This window comes from Nomascus leucogenys, chromosome 13 (assembly GCF_006542625.1).
Source record: "Nomascus leucogenys isolate Asia chromosome 13, Asia_NLE_v1, whole genome shotgun sequence".
Taxonomy (NCBI): Eukaryota; Metazoa; Chordata; class Mammalia; order Primates; family Hylobatidae; genus Nomascus; species Nomascus leucogenys.
The window spans coordinates 86,627,086-86,649,178 of NC_044393.1; the positions used below are offsets into that span (position 1 = coordinate 86,627,086).

At 39.5% G+C, this 22,093-nt stretch overlaps 1 protein-coding gene across 1 annotated transcript in view; it reads right to left on the reverse strand.

Moving 5' to 3' along the window:
• The window catches only part of DGKI (diacylglycerol kinase iota), a 460,711-nt gene that overhangs the window by 240,038 nt on the left and 198,580 nt on the right, over positions 1-22,093 (reverse strand). The window contains exon 6 of the mRNA XM_030825779.1: positions 18,455-18,520. Coding sequence (XP_030681639.1) covers positions 18,455-18,520 — 66 coding nt within the window. The remainder of the gene's footprint in view (positions 1-18,454; positions 18,521-22,093) is intronic.

Here is a 22,093-nt window from a genome sequence, read left to right on the forward strand (position 1 = left end):
TGTGAAGAAAGAAAAGAACAGCAGAAGCTGGGGTGAGACCCGAGTGCCTCTGTCCAGCCCGGTATCATGCTCTGCTGAGGGTCACCTCCCATCTGGATTTTTGCTCCATTTTCTAACTTGTCCCTCCACTGATAGTCTGTTTCTCCCTTTATTCCTCACTCTATCCTAGGCACTGCCACCAGGTGAAATGATGCTTTCTAAGTTTCTGCCTCCCATTCAAAATACTTGAACGACACTTCTTTCCTTACAGATTAACAGAAGAAGCTCTTCATGCAGGTGTTCAGGGCCATCCATAATCTTCCCATCAATTTTCTGACATCTATCTTCCACTCCTTTGCATTATAAATTCCTGTCCATAGTGAGACAGGTCTACTCATGTCCACAATATGTTTTATTCTTTTATAGTTCTATTTATTTATTTATTTTTGGCTGTTTCTTCACTCCCAACATACCATCTAGAAACCTACCCCCATTTCATATACAGTATCTAAATTTTGCTTCCGCTAAAAAATCTGAAAGAGTCTTCGAAAATCACCTCAACTCACTGTGATCTCTCCTTGTACAGGCTTGCCTTGCCTCGTACCTACCCTTGCCATTATAAATACCTGCCCTATGTGGCTGGTTATTTTGTGTGCACATGTATTATCTCTCCAATGGAACTGTAAGTTCTTTGAAGGCAGTCAGTCCTTGTATAGTTCTTAGCAACTTGGCATAGTTCTTTGAACATCATAGGCATGCCATGATATTTTCTGATTAATTGAACAAAAAGTTGCTGCTATTCTATCATGATCCAATTACAAACTTCATGCTGTCCAGACATTATAAGCCTTACCCAAGCCACCTGAAAATATGTTTCCTCACAGCATCCTTCCAGGCAAAAAAAACTAACCCCTACAGACACTGCAAAGATGGTAGGATTCCAATGTTCATTTTTAAATCCACAATATTAAAATGCGGCATGGATAAAAATCAATACAGTAGAATTTGTGGCAAGACAGCAGTAGTAGCCACAACTAGAGGTCTGCTAAATGTTACGGTTTTAAATGTATCATTATAAGTCTTAAATGCAATCACCAGGCCACCATTCTCTCCACTTAGATATCAGATGGCTGTGCATCAAACAAAAGCTGAGGAGAGATGGCCAAGCTCAGAATCATTCTTGGATCTTCTTGTTGGCTGAGTGATCTTAGGCAAATCACTTAACTCTTCTAACTTTCTCTTTTATGTGAAAATGGGAATAATAATACAAACCTCTCCTATAACACTAAGTGGTTATAAGCATCAAATGAGGCTATGCATTTAAAACTCTTTATAACACTTTACTTAGTTATGTATTTAATGTGTGTTTATATAAAGCTAAGGAGTGCTTTTATTGCCAAGATCTATGAACAAGAACCTCTTCCACCATCTCACTGAGAAAGCTTTCTGGTGTCTAATATGTGACTAAGTGATGCTCTACTCAATGATACAGGGTGAGTGTATCTAGCCCCACCTCGCTACTAAATATTAGCCCTCTGGTTTCTGGGAGAGAATAGATACAATACACTGTGGTACTAACAGCCAGACCGATACTAGAAACAAACAATAAGGCCAATCGCAATTGGGGCACTGGGCACTACACTTATGCAGTATTGTGGCAGGACCCTTGGCAATGAGCCTGGTGGTAATCGACTCTGTGCTTTGTTTTAGATTCTTGTCTGGCAGACTCACAGCAACCATAGCTTCGGGCTTATCATCTAACACAGAGACATAAATAGAAGCACACCAGAGCCTTCATGCACCAAGTTCCCATTAAACCACCTGCTATAGGAAGACTCTGGCCAGGCTCTTAGCATGCCAAAATGAACCAGATTCCAAAGTACTCATTTTTAAATGTTGGCCCAAGTCTCTAATATGGTACTGACAGATGCCCTGACTGAAGTTCAACTGACTATGATTTTTAAGAGCTGTTTAGTTCAGTACTGTCAAAGAGGAAAATAGGGATGGGAGGCCAGATGCTTTGGATCCAACCGACTTCAGGATTAAAAATACCAAGAACATTGAGGAATAAGGTCTTTTTTTGTTCTTTGGGATTTTTCAATCAAATTGAGCCTTTGGAATAAAGTTTAAACCAGATTTATTCTGAGTACTAAAGTTTTGTTGCCTTCTGACTTCTTCTGCCATCTAGGGCAGGTACCAAATGGCACTCAGTTTTACAGCCTTGGCTGAAACCAGAAAAAAAGGGCTTGACTTAAAATAAGCTGAATTTATTTCATTATTTCTGTATTTAACTTTGTTTGGGGTGAGAGAATATTATGACCATAGGCTGATTCCCTATTTGATTTGATTTGATCCAACACAAGGGTTGATATTCCTCCTGCCTCCAAAACTTTAAACAACAAAAAAAACCTCTCCATATCCACTAGCGTGTCCAAGGCTCATAAAGTATTACAAAGGACAAACCCATGGAATTATAAAATAAGACTGACTCAATTTGCTTTCATTAATATTCATCTTAAAACACAGAACTCCAAACATTTCTACACAAATACTTCCTATGATTTTTGAAAAAAAAAGTACTTTTACATATTTTATATTTCATCTCTAAAATGTTTATCATATGTTTAATTAATGGCAAAGTTAAATTTCTAGCAAAATGAGACGAAAATTTTAAAATGAAACTGTTGGACCACATATAAAGGTATCCTATGGGATAGCAATAACATAGTGATTTGGTACACACTAGTGTCAAGAAAATTTTTCCATTTTCACTTTGCTAGAAGACCTCAAACTGATTGTGGTGTTTCAGCGTAACCGCTTCCAACCCTCCGAAGTTGACAAACAACTGTGATGTTTGGGCATTCCACCAGTGAAAGCAGATAAGTAACTGAGTCCTTCACGCGACCCAGGTACAGACCCACACCAACCTAGCTGAAAACTCTTTTCTCGGTGATAAAAAATGGCATTTGTTTTAACCAACTATCTACTGACTTACGGACTATATCTGTCTTATCCAGAGTGTAGTCTTCAGTTTTTAACCAGCAAAACCCACCATAAAGCAACTCCCTAATATATACACAAATTATCGGCTTTTTCCTTCAACAAATTATTCAGCCCAGTTTTCCGCTGATATGTGTACCCTTGCCTGGTAATGTGACTAATGTGAATCCTTGAAAATTAGGCTGGTTTGCTAATATGCCTTTTCCATAGTTTTCTCATAGTGTAAAAATGGTAGCATAATATTCTAGACTTTGCAAAACTGGGGTTTATTTACCCATAGAAAATCTAAGTTATCTAAATTTCCTAAATTTTCTATACAAATTTTACTAGTCTTAAAATTGTTATAAATATTTAAGATCTTCAAAATGTAAACATATATATTCATCTATATTGGATTATAGTAAACAATGTCTTTATAATTTCTGACAGTGCTGCAAATTAGGTGAATCTAGATAGTTACTTTATTAGAATCATCTTTGAAAAATCTAAATGCTTGTCTCTTGGATTTAATTACAATATCTTTTATGGCATTAATGAAAGACCCTGAAAGTTTGTCAGTGCCCTTATTGTCTATAATATTTTCCTGTTCCAGGGGAATCAAGGATTTATGCCCATAGATTGACATTTTATTACCCCTCTGTATTTTAAATTCCTCCATTCTAATATTGTTGGTAATCACAATATATTATTAATCAAAGCCAATCACCCCCATCATCCTGAGAAAGGTTTTGCTTTTTCCATTCATTTATCTGAAAGCTCCTGCTGCAAGCTATAGATCATTCAGTCTTCTGGGGAAAAACATCAAAAATTTAAGGCACAAGATTCTCAGTACAACTTAACAACTCTTACCACAAACGTGTCACGCTGTATGAAACAACTAAGGCATAATTTCCACGATATCTTCATTTCAGAAGCAGATGCCTTCGTGGAGGTAGACAACTTAACCCAAGACCTTGGAATTGAGACAGATACCTATAACAATGGCAACTGATGTACATTTTAATTTACATTAACTATTTTTAGCTATAATATTTATATTTCATATTGCTATGACTATCCTGATATTAGGACAAAAATATTTTTTTCAGATAGTTAGTGCTATATTCAATAAGGCCAAAATCATATATGAACCTTTACCTGTTGGGTTTATATCTTTGTCCTAGAACACCAGGAAGGTTTCTTTTACGAAAGTATTATCTTAGTGAGGCAACTAGCTATCATTATGATAATGCTGATCCATGAAAATTAATTTCTGCCTCTGATTAACTCATAATAAACTTACCAATAAAAATTATTTTAATGCTAATAATATTCACAAAGCAGGGGGTTTTTTTGAAAAAAAAAAGACTAGTTAAAATAGTTCAAATATTTTTGAAAGATAGGATTGATGTTAACACAGTTACCAATGACAAATCAGTTAAGCCACCTAACATATAACCTTGCCGATGGTGTGACATTACAGGAAATAATTGTCTTTACTCTTTACCCTTAGCTCGTTGATTGCAGAAAATGCTCTTCTGCCGGTAGAATTATCTACACTTCCTTTTTGGGTAAACATAGACTATTTTGCTATACTAGCTCCCAGACAACTGAGAAGGAGACTTTAAAATTTCCCAGAATTACTCAGATTGTGCCCCTCCTTGCTTCATGAATTTATGTCAAGGTGACATTAGCATGTAATATATGCCTCAGAGGGAGAAAATAGTCTGCTCTCTAAAAATAGTTTTGACTTCACTTTGGGGTTTTACTACATCTACTCTTCCCAGTAGTATCTCAAATGATTTAATAATCTTTGCAGAGCAATGTGCGTGATCAGGGAAGGTGAAGAGGCTGCTAAGAGTGAAAAAAACTACATCTCAAAAGAACTAGCTGCAGGACCTTATCAATATGTACTAGCAGGAATGGGAGAGTGTGGGGGACCGGATCCTGAGGGTGAAGGATGAAAAAGAGCAAAACTTAGAGTTGTATAAAGGAGAATTTCCCATTGTGGGAGGACTCATCTATAATAGAGGATTTAACACATTATCAAGAACCCTAGAAGATGATGATAACACCAGGGTGGCTCTTGAAAACTTGAACAAAAAAAAATGACCCATGTTAAGTAAAGTAGAAATGCCTGAATTGCTGTGACAGAGGAAGAAGCAAACCAAATCTCAGAACTAGGCAGGCTAAAGCTGCTGTATTAGATACAGCTGAAAAGCCCATCAGTTAACTATGATCTGCCAGAGGCCCAAAGGACACCCCATTTACCAAAGCAATAAGAAATGTGCTAGTGAGAAGAGCACCAACATTGTTGGGAAGTTCAGAGGTGGCTCTCCCTCGTAGGTTACCCCTGATGCTAGGAAATGCCTTACAGATTGGGCACTCTGACAGTAACTGGAATATAGAATTCTAAAATAATAGCACTAAACCATCAAAACAAAGTGGGTGCACTTATTGTAAGATTGAAGTTGCAGCCGAGGGGACCTGACCTAGAGAGCTATGGAAATGGTTAACATAGCATGACATCCCTACAAGAAAGATAGATTATCAGATAAAAGAGATATTCCTCAATTAATAGAATCAGAAGACATCAAGAATGGATGATCAAGAGAGATGAAGGCAAATGTTGCAATAAAAAGTCATAATCTCTTGCTCTGTTTCTCGACCTAAGCCAGTTTTCAAAGACAGAATCCATTGATTGAAGGAGAGGGTAAGTCCCCAGGAGAAGAATCTTTCAACAACACAGCAAGAGTCTATGGTAACACTTTTCTGGTCTTTAACTAAAAGGACCTACATCCATTAACTTGGGTAGTTGTACACTGAGGAGAGAGAGAAATGTCCAAATATTCTAAAGACTAATGGACAAGTGTACAAGTTGACATGTATACCCTGGGTATGAAGCAGCACCAGGTATCTAATGGTCCCCTATTAAAATAAAGATACAGGCCAGGCGTGGTGGCTCACACCTGTAATCCCAGCATTTTGGGAGGCCGAGGCAGGCAGATCACGAAGTCAGGAGATCAAGACCATCCTGGGCAACATGGTGAAACCCCGTCTCTACTAAAAATATAAAAAAATTAGCCAGGCATGGTGGCACACACCTGTAGTCCCAGCTATTCAGGAGGCTGAGGCAGGAGAATTGCTTGAACCCGGGCAGCAGAGGCTGTAGTGAGCCGAGATCATGCCACTGCACTCCAGCCTGGGCGACAGAACAAGACTCTGTCTCAAATAAATAAATAAACAAACAAACAAACATGAGGCCCAGTTAAACAAACAAACAAAAAGCAGGAGTCCAGCTGGGCACAGTGGCTCATGTCTGTAATCCCAGCACTTTGGGAGGCCAAGGTAAGCAGATCACCTGAGGCCAAGAGTTCAAGACCAGACTGACCAACATGGAGAAACCCTGTCACTACTAAAAATACAAAATTAGCCAGGCGTGGTGATGCATGCCCATAATCCCAGCTACTTGGGCCACTGAGGCAGGAGAATTGCTTGAATCCAGGAGGCAGAGGTTGTGGTGAACCGAGATCACGCCATTGCACTCCAGCCTGGGCAACAAGAGCGAAACTCTTTCTCAAAAAAAAAAAAAAAAAAAAGCAGGAGTCCTAGACCAGGGCTGGTTTTCAGAGAGTCTACTGGTTCCACAAATCCATCAGTATTAATTTCCCTTGTCCTCAATTGTGTAAGTGGAGTGAACAGACTTGGAAACTGGCACAACCCCAAGACTGGTTTCTTGGTCTGTTGTGTAAGAGGAAGCCCAAGGGAAAGCTTCAAACCATTCTTCTAGCCATAACTAAATCAAAATCAATGTCACATTCTTAAGAAGTAATAGGCATTAAATTTATATTAATTTTGAAAGCTCCGATGATGTTTACGTTTCCAAAATTATCTAAGTGCCACCCTTAAAGACTAAAGGAGGCAGGGGGCAGAGGTGGTGTACTCCAACCTATCCCCATTTAATTCACCAGCTGAGATCCTTTAAAACCAAAGACTGGAGAATGGTGCCTGAATATCACAAATTCAACCCAGTATACTCTATTTGCAGCTGCTGTGCCAAATTTGGAATATTTCAGCCTTAAGTACATGACATGTGGCCACTGATTTGGCAAATGAATTTTTTCCATCCCTCTCTGAAAGGAGAATTCAAAACTATTTGCATGTGCTTTCAGGGTTAACAGTACATTTTTACAGTCATGTACCGGGGCTTTCAACTCTTCTGAATGTTATCCAGATATAATGTAAAGGAACCTGAACTGTGTGAACATTCTGTAGAACATCATTTGGTCCACCATTATCAGTGGCATCACATTAAAGCAGATGAGCAAGAAGTGGGAGGTACATCGAAGGTCCTGGTGAGAAGGAAGGTGGGAGATAAGCCCTATGAAGAGTCAGGGGTCCCACATGTCAATGAAGCTTCTAGGGGTCAGTAGTCCAAGGTATGCTAGAATATCCTCTGCAATCTAAAGAAAAAATTATTGCATTTCATAATTTAAACCACCAAGAATGAAGCACAGCACTTTATTTGGCCTTTCTGGGTTCTGGAGGCAGCATATTCCACATTCAGGAATGTGATCCATTTATTGGATGACATTAAATGCTGCCAGCTTAGAATGGGGCCCAGAGCATGAAACAGTGCTGCAGCAGGTCCAGCCTGCAATGAAAGAATCCCTGTCGCTCCATGTGATTAGAAATTTAGAGAAGGAGAAAAGATGCCCTGTGATGTTTATAACAAGCACCAGTAGGAAAATCAACACAGACTCTAGGATTCTGAAACAAGGTTGTGCTATCTGCAAGAGGGAACTATTTCACAAATATTTTCTGGCAGGTTATTGTGCTCTGGTGGAGAAATACCTGTCCATGAATCACCAGGTGTCATGAGCTGAGTTCTGTCAGATCACTACGTCATAAGGTTGAGTAAGCCCAGCCTTAATCCATTGTTACAGTAAGTGGGACCATCTGAGATCTGGAACAAGCAGCAGCAGGGATGCATGAGTAGGTGGCTGAGATCACCCACATTATCCACTATTATTACAGTACCAGGTCTCTCATTCAACTCATCTCTGGAAAAGTGAGAGTACTGAATGACGAGCTCAAAGAGGAGGAAAATGCTGAGACTGGTTCATGCATGGATCAACTTGGTATATACGTCCAGGCCAAAAGTAAACTACTGCTGCACTGAAGCCTACTCAGGAGTGGGCCCTAGAGACAGGAATAATAAGAAATCCTCCTCATGGGCATAACTTCAGGTGAAGCAACTGGTCATCCCATTTATGTGAAAAGATAGGTGGCTTGACATAAGAATATATAATGATGTACAGGCAGTGATAGATGGCATGGCTGGTTGGCCAGGGCCCTGGAGGGAAACAGGAGGTCTGGGGAAGAGGTATATGGAAGGACATATGAAAGTAAGTACAAAGAGTGAAGAATCCTGATATTGCACATTAATTCCTACCAGAAAGCATTCCCTTTGTAAGAACTAAAATCTTAGACACAACACAGGTACCATACTGTGTCATGAGCCATCCCATTGATGGATGGTGCAATGGGTTTGTAAGTGCAGTACCCATGGTGGAGTGATGGATGCTATATATGGGTCCAATAGCATGGGTGGCCAGTCACCAAAACTGAGCCAGCTCCTGCCACTGCTGAATTTCTAACCTGCCAGCAAAAGACACCAAAGCTGAGAATCCAATATGGCATCATCCCTCAGAGAGAACAACCAGCTACTTTGAGGCAAACTGATTACACTGAACTGCCTCCACTTTAGAAGAGGCAGCAACTCATCTTGACCAGAATCAATGCATATTCAGGATATGGGCTTACCTCTCCCTTCTTCAGGGCCTCAGTCAGCATCACTATGCAAGGGCTTACGAAATGTGTGACCCAGGACATAGGATTCTGCACAACATTGTGTCAGACCAAGGAAATTATTTTATGGCATAGAGGTGCAGAAGCGGCCATGTGGCCGTGAGATCCACTGGACCTATCACGGCCTACACCATCCAGAAGATGCAGGCCTGACAGAGAGATTGAATAATCTTTTGAAAATATAACACTGGCTTCAGCTTTGAGAAAATACCCTATGAGCACCATCCACCAGACTCAATATGTTTACTCACTAAATCTATGATCATTTCATGGTGCTGTTTCTCCATGGCAAAATACAGAAATACAGAAACCAGTGAGGGGAAGCAGCAGTGGCTATGCCTACTGTGGCCCACTTGGGGAGTTTGTGCTTCTGGTCCCCATAGCTCCGGGCTTTGAGGGTCTAAACCCCAGACGGAGAATTTCTTCGTCATGGGAGGTAACAGGAAGCTCTTAAACTTTAAGCTACCGCTGCACCCAGTTACTTTGGAACTTTTGTGTTAAGAGACTAGCAGGCACAGGAAGGAGCCAGCATCCTGACAGGAGTAATTGATCCTGATCGTTAGGCACAGATCTAGCTGTTATCTGACAACAGAAGTTGGAAGAATACATCTGGTAACCAGGAAATCCACTGGGGCAGGCTTTGTAACGCTATGAACAATTTTAATAATAAATGGATAACTGCAGCAGCCAAGACCAGGGAATCAGACTGCTGAGAGATAAGGGTCTTGGTCCCCCTTACAGGTAGGTCACCTAGACCAGAAGCACTAGTTGAGTGTGAGATGAATCCAGGATAAGTGGTTGAGGAGAATGATGATGAATATCAGTAGCAGATGTAAGACCAGCTGCAACCACGGGGGCTATAGTTTATCCCATATCCTTCCTCTTCTATGTTTCCCAGGAAATGCGACCAATCAGAACCCTGGAAGAGCTGCTCTAAAAATGTATGATACAAAACAAGGGATTCTGAGTAGCACCAGGAATGGACAGTATTGAATACGGTAGCTTTCCACCCAGATAACTCTGCTTCAGGCCTGAGCCACTCATCTCATTCCCTCAGCTGAGAGGAGTCTTGGAAGCTGAAGGTCTTCAAATGAGTCACCCTCCCATCTTCAGGAATTGCCCTGAGCCTAAAAGAGTCACTTGAGCTGATACAGCTTGCATATCTGTCCCCTCTAGGATCTCCTGCTGAAATTTGATCCCCAGTGTTGGAAGTGGGAACCGTTAGGAGATATTTGGGTGATGGAGGCAGATCCCCTATGAGTGGCTTGATGCTGCATTCACAGCAATGAGTGAATTCTCTATTAGTTCCAGTGACATCTGATTGTTGGGTGACACTGGCACCCATCTTCTTTCTCTCTTGCCATGTGATCTCTACACTCAGGGCTCCTCCTTCCTCCTGCACCATGAGCAGAAGTTTCCTGAAGCCCTCACCAGATGCTGGTGCCATGCTTCTTGTACAGCCTGCAGAACTGTGAGCCAAATAATCCTCTTTTCTTTATAAACTACCCCACCTCAGGTATTGCTTTATAGCAATGCAATGAACGAAGACATCAGCCAAGGACAGCCCTCACCCAGTTGTGGGTCAAGGCCGAGGTCAAGGCCGGGCAACTCTGAAGGGCTCTTCCAGTCCCCCGTGGAGTTGGCTAAGGCCTCTGTTGTGACTGCCCCACAGTTCAACACCTCCCTCTACCCAGTCCTGGTGCTTTTACTTCCCTACCAGTGTCACTCCTGAGATCACTCAATAAACTTCATGCACATAAATCTCAACTCAGAGTCCATTTCTTGGGAATCCTGAGCTAAAATAATGGTTTAGATCTGAAAAGGTAATAATATGCCTATCTTTTTATTGGACAAGACCATGAAAAAGGAAACATTTTCCATGTAAAAGGAAAACTGTCCTCTCAACAATACCACTTGCCTAGCAGATATGAAAATGGAATGCTGTATTTAAACCAAAATTGCTTTTAACCAGCTGAAACTAATAAACAAGAATTACACCTGTTTACTAGACCTTCATCAAAATAAAAAACTTTCCTAACCAACTGTTAAACCAACTTGAAGGTACTTTTAGACTTACCTGACTTGTTTAATCAACTGTGGATGTACTTTTGGATTAATCCTGCCTTATAGGGAGTGAAAGCTCCAATTATTAATCAGCAGAACCTTGAGTTTTGCTTCTCAGCTAACTATTCAGCTTATATTTCTCTGCCTGGATTATAAATAAACTAAGCACTAGCTTTGCTCATCACCATGGTGGTCAATTTAAAGAATACATAAACATGTTTTTTCTTTAACAAGAGAGAATTTTATATCGCTTCTTTTTCTTCCTTGAAATCATATTTCATTTGTTTTTTTAATTAAAGGAGATTTTTTTCTGACATCAATATTTCATACGTCTGTTTGACATCCCTAGGCTTTTACACCTGGAGCAAAGGGTGAGAAGAATGATTTCTGTCATAAGCGGATTGAAGAAAGGCAATTTGGAAAGGGAGGTCAGCACAGAGAATCACAAAAGTGTTCTCAGGCAGGTCAGATTCAGGTTTTAATAAAGAGACAAATGGTGAAGGAGGATTTGGGAACTGCTTCCTTTACCCCTTTCCAAGCCTGCCTGACCTAGGGAATGCCAGTGTGTCCCAGGAATGAGCACAGCTCAGCTTGTAAATGTCAGCTTGGTGGCTTCAGAACTCCTCCTTTTCATTCTCCAGATACTCTTACTCATTTGTTGGCAGCTCTCTAGACCTTTCTGTCCCTTTGCTTCTCAACTTTCACCTCTTCGTCTCTTCTTTCCTCTCCATATACATTTTTGTTCATATTCTGCCTCCAATTTTTATCTTAAATGTCATTATTTTCTTCATTTCCCCAATTCTTTTTTTTCTATTTTTGCCCTTTTATGAATTTTCAGTCTTTTATCTGGCAAGAATAACGATATATATACATACACACACACACACACACACATACACATATATATGTACACACATAGATATATAGGTGCACACACAGATATATATACATATATACATATGTAAATAACTTTTGCCCTTTTATGAATTTTCAGTCTCTTATCTGGCAAGAATAACTATATATATATATATATATATATATATATATATATATAGTTATATATATGTGTGTGTATATATGTATATACACATGTGTGTATATATACACATATATATGCACACACATATGTACACACACAGATATATATACACATAGATATACATATATACACATATATGTAAATAACTATAACACGTTGATTATATATTTTATACAGAGATATTTATATTTATATATTTTTATAATTTGTTTTATATGCCTTATTAATTTAAAAGGCAGAGAAGCTGTATGTTTCTAATTTCTCTCTTAAAAAATACTAAATTTTTTATTATTTGTACACAGCCTATAATTGATTTGCTTTTCATGAAGAAACTAGCTCTCCTCAACTGGCATCCAAATATGAGGTGCACATTTACCATACACTGCTTTACATATATGATCTCATCTATCTGACAGTAATTCTATATAGGAGAAGTACACAAAGATTTCAAAAATGTTTGGATTTGCTTTTCTGATTGTTTGTTCATCTACGCCTAAATTACTATATTTGAAATAGTCATTCTGATCAAATGTTTTTACTTGCTAATATCCAGTTTATACTTCAAATTCAGCAACAAAGAGAGAGCAAGAACATATGAAATATGCGATGAGATCAGTCCCTTAAAAAGACTGGAATCAAAACCAGAGATTTATCATGAGACACATGACTTGGGCCAGATTCTCCAAAAAGGAGGGTAAATATGTAGAAGCAGAATCAGCCCTGCTGAGGAAGTGAGGAAGAAGGACAGAAGCCATTTGTCTCTGAGGACCATCTGATCAGGGGACAAAGAGGCCATTTGCTTGTGTACCTGGAACCTTTTGGGACTGGCATCTCATGTACCTGGAACTTTTTGGGACCATGTCCCCCATCATGATCAGGGGGCAAAGGGGTCATTTGCTTGTGTACCTGGGACCTGAACACCATGACAGGAAGTGTCCTCATTGCCACCCTGACCTGAGGTTTGGGCCTCTGCTCCCCATGTAGGTCATCTGGGTTCACAAGTACCAGCAGGCCCAGCAGCAGCAGCCAGAAGAAGGTAGACGGGTGGGCGGGAACTACTGAAGAAAGAACAAAGGGCCCCAGAGTGACCAGGGCACTGTATTTGCTGCGATGACCAGGATAGTGACCACACCAAAGACCCAGGGAGTAGTGACAGTAGTTAAATGGTTCTACAGATGAAAATTGGGGACTGCAGCAAGGACCCCTTAGCCCCCATCCTCTTTTCTTTAAAAAAAAAATTCTTTGGGGGTATAATTACATTAAAAAACTGTACATACTTCATATATACAACCTGATGAGTTTGGAGATAAGTATTCACCCATGAATCACCACAATCCGTGCCAAAAGCATATCCATTACTCCAAAAATGTTTTTCTGCCCTGTTTATTTATTATTAGTTTTTTTTTTTTGGTGGTAAGACTTAACAGTACAACCCTCTCAGGAAATTTTGAAGTATTCAACACAGTATTGTTAATTACAGGCACTATGGTGTACAGTAGATCTCTAGGACTCACTCGGCTTGCATAACTGAAACTTTGTGCCCTTTGCCTAATAATTCCCCATTTCCCCCTCCCAGGATGAATCTATAGGATATTACGCTTAAGTGAAATAAGACAGACACAGAAGGACAAACACTACATGATACCACTAGTATGAGAAATCTAAAATAGTCAAAACTCATAGGAGCAGAGAGTAGAACGGTGGTTGTTCTTGCCCCCTTTCTTGATACTCAGCCAAGGAGAGAAGGGCCAGGCTTCCAGCAGTCATGTGGGCAGGGGCTTTATAAAGCATCCTGGATTCCTTGCCCTTGTACTGCCCCCTCTCTACCTACTCATAATCCTCCTGAGGCTACTGGGAGAGGCTTCCTTTGCTATAGCTGCACAAGCACACAGATAGGCAAATAATCAAACCAGCCCAATCAGTGCAAAGATCCTCACCCTTAAACTTCCCTTCCTTGTCCTTATCCTTAACTCCCAGGGTACCCGTTTTCAGATTAGTAGAGTACATTGCTTTAAGTTGATAAGGTGACATTCCTGAAAGGCCCAAGTCAGTATTTTCCATTATTTTTATACTCTGTAATCCCTTTCACTACCCATGTAATATCCCAACTGCACTGCCATGAACTAGTTTTAAACACTTTGGCATTTTTGTGTATAATTTACATATTGTACCCTAAGTTCATTCTCAGGTTAGTTTTTAACAATATTTACTGCAAATAAAGAGTAGTTTTGATGTTTAACTATTTAATAAATGCTGCATGCTATTTAAACAATATATGAAAATACATAATATTTATGGACAAATAATTCATATTAATGTAGCATGTTTGGTTAGGGAACTGATATGGTTTGGCTGTGTCCCCACCCAAATCTCATCTTGAATTGTAATTCCCATAATTCCTACACATCATGGGAGGAACCTGGTGGGAGGTGATTGAATTTGGGGGCAGGTCTTTCCTGCACTGTTGTCGTGATAGTGAATGAGTCTCATGAGCTATGATGGTTTTAAAAATGGGAGTTTCTCTGTACAAGCTCTCTCTTCGCCTGCCACCATCCACGTAAAATGTGACTTACTCCTCCTTGCCTTCCACCATGATTGTGAAGCCTCCCCAGCCCCGTGGAACTGTAAGTCCAATAAACCTCTTTCTTTTGTAAATTGCCCAGTCTCGGGTATGTGTTTATCAGCAGCATGAAAACAGCCTAATACAGGAACTGAACGGTATAAAAAATGTAGACAAAATTTAACTATGTATTACAGGTTGAGCATCCCTAATCTGAAAATCAAAAATCCAAAAAGCTTCAAAATCCAAAATCTTTTGAGTGCCAACATGATGCCACACCTGACCTCATGTGACAGCTCATAGTAAAAACGTTGTTTCATGCACAAGATTATTTAAAATATTGTATAAAATTACCTTCAGGCTTTGTGTTTAAGTGTAGCATGAAACATAAATGAATTTCATATTTAGACTTGGGTCCCATCCCCAAGATATCTTATGTATACGCAAATGTTCCAAAATCCGAAAAAAATCTAAATCTAAAAAACTTCTGGTTCCAGGCATTTCAGATAAGGGATATTCAATGTGTATACTGCATTTAAAACTGGTTTCAAGAATTGATGTTTGAAATTTTTAAATTTTGATTTTCAAAAAGTTAGCTTGTTTATTTTTATAACTTTTACATATGAAGAAATAAAAGATAAGCTTTCAAGTTGTGATTTACAAACATATTTTCACAATTACCATAATGCTAGGTTTGGATGTTTGCTTCCCTCAAAAAATGAAGAGTCAAAGTAGCCATAATCATTACTATATTATTTTGAATATAGATTTTTTTGAAGCACTGTAGACAACTTGGTGTTTCATAAATTTTGATTGAATGAAGGCAATGTGTAGATCTAGTGAAGATCAGACATGTTCACAGCAAAAGTATGCATTCTGCCTCCAACCATTGATTGACTACAGGTTTGCATTAAACAATATGTGCTAGATCAATTCCATCTGCCTCTCAAGTTCTACTCTCCATCCTTCTCTACTCAATGACTCATTGTAAAGAGTTGGCTTTTATGGATTGCATCAAACAATCCCTTGTGCTCTGGTTTCTGTTGGGTTTGGCCACTAGAACATGAAGTTAGGTGGAGCTGGGTATCTATTTCTCCAGCCTGTAGGTCACCACAGGCTGGTTGAGTCTTGTGACTGAAAGTTGCAGCTCCTGGGAAGGGGTCCTCTTCATCTCCTCACCTCTTCATGCTTAGCTTGACCATAGCTCTCCAACATTAGTCACAGTGTTCTCCACTTTTTCTTGTGGTTCCACCCACCACCCCCCATGCTTTTCACACATTTTAAATATTCTCCTCATTAAACTCTCATCAAATTACATAATTTGAACATGAGCATTTCGCCTCTTTTCTGCCTTGACCCTGACTCTTATGTAATCAAGGACTACGAATGACAACGAAAAACTGCAGAGGGGTTATAAACCTAGCAGCCTGAGGCATTCAGCTAACATTAAAGGAACTGAGCAATTAAATCATGAGTTATCTCATCTGATCTCTGTTAAATGCCAAACACACTCAGCCAAACACATACTTAAGGCAAGAGAAAATCAGTCCAAACATCATTTTATTGTTTATTTTAAAAGTAGAAATGGAAACCACAAACACTCTTTAACCATAAACACTTCCTAAAAAATCTGTAAAGTTTGCAAACCATCAGTTGGAAAAAAAAAAAAAAAGTTTTGCTAAGTGAAGCAATTATTTTTCACTCCATCCCAATGAGTAAATTATGGAATAATATGTGTGTGTGTGTGTGTGTGTGTGTATGTGTGTGTATATGTGTGTGTGTGTATGGGGGATGGAGTGAGGTTTAAAAGTCTATGAATATGAATAAGAATGTACAACACCACTGATGAAAATTATGTATAGCACCAATGTTTGGAGTGAATTTTCATTACTTAATCTGTAAATGGAAATAGAGCCATAGCTTTCCTGTCCAGGGTGGAAGCTGGAATCCAAGGAAGGGTAATTTATTATGTGGCAAGGAGACAATCCCACCCATCCCATAATTGTTTGTGTCTTGAAGAATTCATGGAGAAGCTGGATTATAAACACAAGACATGACTATAATAGTGCAATATTTTAGAAACATGACGTGACAAGCTGGATCACTGACTTCCCCACTGACACGGATGTGCAGCGAGCTGTGCGCATGGCATGATGGCTGGCTGAGAACAATGGCAGGAAAGGAGACACAGCAACTCAGGGTGGAGGAAGCCCAGTTCTTCCTGTTCAGTTGACCATGCCAACAAGAGGCCAGAAGAGAGTGCAATATGGCACTTGGGAACACTTGTCTCAAAGTATAAAATGTTTATTGATTTTCTTTTAATAAAATCCCTCCCACTCCATTATGGCTTACATTATTGAGGTGGTGCCAGCTACTGGGCTCCAGTGAAGATATTTTTCCAAAGTGAAGGACCTATTCATCCAGATTCTTACTACTCTTTACATCTCTGACCCAAAAAATGCCTATGCCTGCCTGGCTGCAGCATCTCTCTTACCCTCACATGCATGCACACACACACATGCACACTTATGGTAAAGTTACAGTCAATGATTCTTGAAGCAAAAGAAAATCCATAAGCCCCAAGGCAACACCTTGGAAGAGGCTGATGGACCCAAGAGAGAAAGGTCATGTGAGAGTAGAGGTGTGACCTCCTTTTCCCCAGGACACGTAAGATGGTCAATAAGAATCCGTACACATCTTTCCACTTCCCCCTTCCTCCTTGTTTACTTTGTTTTATTTCACCCTGCTTTCACCCTGTTCTGTTCATCCTCTTTACAGGATAAAAGAGAACCAACTGAGAGCCACCTGGTTGAACTGAAGGACAAAATACTGGTTACAATGGAGGCCTATGCCCTGGAGGCTAAGGTGTGTAGCCTTCCAGAGAAGACCTTCGTAACCAATGGTTACAGCATATTTTCTTCCCAGGCATTGGGCAAAACAGCAAAATTAATGTAATTTTTTCCAAGTCTCCCTCCCTCACCCTCCACAACCCTACCTCAGGCAGCCAATATTTCCTTGCATTGCTCTACTGTCAAAAAATGCTGCACTGGGCAGCTCACACCAATGCTTGACCCAAAGGACTCACATGAATAAACAAACAGAGGAATAATTAATTATTTAGGAATATATTCCCCCCAAATTATCTTGCTCTCTGCCAAATCAAAACTTCCCTTTACTGATGACCATCAGCTTACTATTAGTGTCATTTAAATTGGTGGTGAATCACACTATACATACTTATAGTGATATTCACCACCAGTTTAACCCTCCCAGAAGACCCTGTCATCCTTAAAGCAGATCTTTGTACACTGGAAAAAGCTATAACCCAAATCTGTTGGGGTCAATGACACATGGCATCTATGGCATTTAATAGTATACAATCATAACACCCCCACCCCTTGCTCCAGCTCACTTTTCCAAGTGGCACTGCATCCTAAGGGGCCTATAACCAGTCACGATGACAGAGGAGGTAGATATAAACAGCCACAAATAAAAAGGGCATCTCTTCCATGAACTTGATAATGTCCCAAGGAAGCAACACATTTCTAGCTTCTGACCACGTTGTCCTAAACAGTTGCGCCCAAACACAATTTTATATTAGCAAACGTAGTGTTGCTCAAACCCATTGATTTGCTGCTACTGGCCAACGTAAGATGAGCCAGTTGTCTTCATGAAGGTATTTTCACAAAATAGTTATATTTTCAAAAATCATCAATGAAATTCGCTGTAAGAATGCATCCATGTATCTTAAAATGTGCCAATTCTTTTTATTAACACCATTGCCTCATGCAGTGAGTTCTAGAACAACTACAGTGCCTCTCAAGGAGACCTGGACAAGTAAGGGCTTTCAGAAAGAAACTGATGTAGTGAACACTGGATTTGGGGACAGGACTCATCTACCTCAGGTGCTTGCAGAGGCCTGGGGAGCCTCCTGCGAGGCCATGAGGTGGCTGGGCTCTTACCTTACCACACTGCTTACATTTCCCCTCCTGCCGACGCCTGTGCACCCAGTGATGACGTACAAAATTCTGTGGGAAAACAAAATTAAATGAATATTTTTTAAAATTTATTTTTATAGACAGGGTCTTGCTCTGTCACCCACACTGGAGTGCAGTGGTATAATCACAGTTCACTGCAGCCTCGAACTCCTCTGCTCAAGCAATCCTCCCATCTCAGCCTCCTGAATAGCAGGGACTACAGGCATGAGCTCATGCACTTGATTGAATATATTTTAATTTGCAAACCTCAAGATTCATTTTTTAAAGTGGTAATACTATTGATTTATATAAACCATGATCTAAGCCCAGATGAGCCCAGAAACAAATATTTATGGGTATGACTTGTTTAACAATAAACATGAATCTACATGGACAAATTAAGTTACTTCTCCATCCCCAAAGATCTTTCATATCTGTAGATTCCACTTCTCATGCCCTTCCTCCGTGTCTTCCTAGTGGCAAGTGGCCACACCAGATTGCTGTTACTCTACTGTCTTACTAGTCAAACACTCTGCAGATCTGTGAACACAGTAGAGGACCTTGAGCTGGGAGGTAACTGAGGCAGGTGAAAGAAATATCCAAACAAAAGTGGAAAGGTGAAGGGGAGAAGCTGAAACAACAACATCCAGTTCAATTTAACAAATAGGTATGTAGAGCTTTATCTGTGGCAGGCAGGCACTATACCAAACATTCTAGCTAGAGATAATGTAGATCAAACTCTCAGAAAGAGATCTCCTAATACGAGACATAGACGTGAGAATTATTCACTAGATAGAGTGAAGAAAGAGAAAAGCTGAAGGCAAGAGATGTCAAGGACAAGAGATATAAGCATATCGACGATGTTTCTGCAATGGTATTGTGTTTAAACCATCCTTGGGCACCTTGAACTATTACAGATTAGCTTTCAAGGTCTATCTTTGTCTCAGACTGTAGGAAACACAGAAAGTCCTCTTCCTCCCAAGTAGACAAGCACTCCTGGGGCAGAGTCAAGTAGCGCCATTCACCACTGGTTCTCAGGATACATTACAAGAAAGTCATCCTCAGGACTAGGAATGCAGGCAAGCCCTAATAACTTACAAACAATTCATCCCTCTGACACCAATACCCCTAAAGTACTCATTGTTTTCTTTTGCCCTTTTCTGGGAAAGCACACTTTATCTAATTCTAACATGTCTATTGTAGGGTCTAGCCATAGCCCTTAAAAACCACTTTAATATATATTCAATTATTCAAATTTTTCCTACATGCAAGGCACTGTTCTATTAGTAAGTACAGATGGACAGAAAATAGATCAGTGTAGAGGGAAAAAAAGTTACATATCAAGGCATGAAATTCAGAGTGACAAGAAACCACTAATAAGCATTAGCATTATCAATACTGAAATGCCACCTCTATTTCTCTTAATAATGTCAAATCCACTTAAACTAAAACTAAACAAAGACCCTGGAGGAATAATGGTCTTTTAACTATAATCAGATATAAATAAGTACAATGGTCCCACAATTTAGTCTAATGTTTGTCTCACTTTTCCTACTACCACAGTTTAATAAAACAAAGACACAAGCTTAGATTGTTCTAAGAAAGAAGCTAATAGCTAACACTTGTTGAGTACTGTGAGCCATACACTTTAAAAAATATTTTATAAGTAATAATTCTTCAAATCTTCATGAGAATTTTCATGAGATGCCACTTAGTTGGAATGTATCAGTAAAATCCTATGAGTTGTTGAAATACTGAAATATATGTTGATTGGGAAACTGCAGTTTAGTGCCCCTACCATCTCTCTGACTCCTCCCTTGCATCCCCTCAATATTAGAGACCACTTCTACCTCCTCATTATTAAGCAATTATAATGTTAATTTCTGACATAATAGGTCTCCAGGATCCTATTCCAGTGATTTCTCTCTTCTAAAAACAAATCATGTTGTCTGAGCAATGTTACTGGTTCCCCCAAAGAATCTCAGAATGCTGGGCTGGGCCCAGCTGGTGGTGATTGTACAATCTTAATATCCACATGGATGGACAATTCTGGGTCCTGTGGCTGGCTGTGGCTTTCAAGAAAGTGACGGCAATTCCAGAATAACCTGCCCAGTTATCAGTATCTATCCCATCAGTTCAGTGCAAAAATTCTACTGAGGATGGAGGCACTGGACCCTCTACCTCTTTACTTTGCAGCTGAGGCTACTGCTGACACCTTTAGCATCTGCCTACTCAACGGATAAGATGAGAACCTTAGTCCACTGCCTGCTTAGGAATAAGGGTTAGGGAGAACCGGAGCCAGCTGCCAACTGCAGCATATCCCAATTCATACTATAGTAGGGCACATTATCAGAGGGTTTGACTTGAATGGTCAACATCATTCTCATCTTACAGATAAGGAAACTAAAGCATAGAAGGGGTTACTCAAAATGTAAAGGTCAAAGTGAGGGTCCAAACCCAGACAGGCTGGCAGCAGAATCTGTGGTCTTACCATTGTGTCACTGTGCCTTTCCTCTGTTCTGCAAGACAGGGCTCATGCTACTTCAACATGACACACCAACAAATGATTTCGATGACAGTCAGCAGTAGAAATATTGAATATATAAAAATGTCAGACAGTATCATACAGAATAGAAAAATGTAATATAATTGCTGTTAGTGTAGCAGAAGCTGAGGGAAAATGAACAATATCATTGATGTTCAGAAAAAATCTGTAGTTATTGAGATTATAAATCACCTAATGACTATCAATTTAAGAAGAAACATGTTGGAAACATTTGATGCAATTACCTGTGTGAAATCATGGCTGACTCATGGGATCATTTAGCAAGTGACAGCTCTACTCAAAAGAGTCAGCCAACGCTTTCCATAAATCAACAATTATTTAGAAATCTTAACACTGACTTCATCATTTGCACTGCAACACACAGTTATCCCTTCTTCCCAGGAGATATGTTCTAAGACTTCCAGTGGATGACTGAAACTAGGGATAGTACCAAACTTTACATGTACAATGATTCTTCAATCTCGTAACTGAGAAAATTACTAAGTGACAAATGGGCAGATAGTGGATATGCTGGACAGAGGGGTGATTCATATCCCAGGACAGAGCAGGATGACACAAGATTTCATCGTGCTACTCAGAACAGCATGCAATTTAAAACTTACGAATTGTTTATTTCTGGGATTTTCCATTTAATATTTTTGGACTGTGGTTGACCTTGGGTAATTGAAACCTTGGAAAGCAAAATCATGGATAAGAGGGGACTACTGTATATAATTTGGTAAGCAGATGTCGAATATCATATAGTTTAGTCGGGGAATAAGAAAGAACATTTAAAAATTATTATTTAAATATTACTCTCTATGGCTCTACCATTTGTCAAATATTTTTAATATCATCCTTCCTAGAAAATAAGCCAAAAACTAAGGCATGGATTGATAAACTAACTTATACAAAATCACTATCATAGAAGAAAATGAGTAATTGTCTCCAAACTACAGCTCTGTGATTTGAGATGTCCAGCATCCTTCTGTTCAGAGTTCTTTTTAGGCCAAATATAAATTTATTCTACTGCTGCTTAATTATAGTTTGAACAAAGTAAACATCCAATACATGTGTGT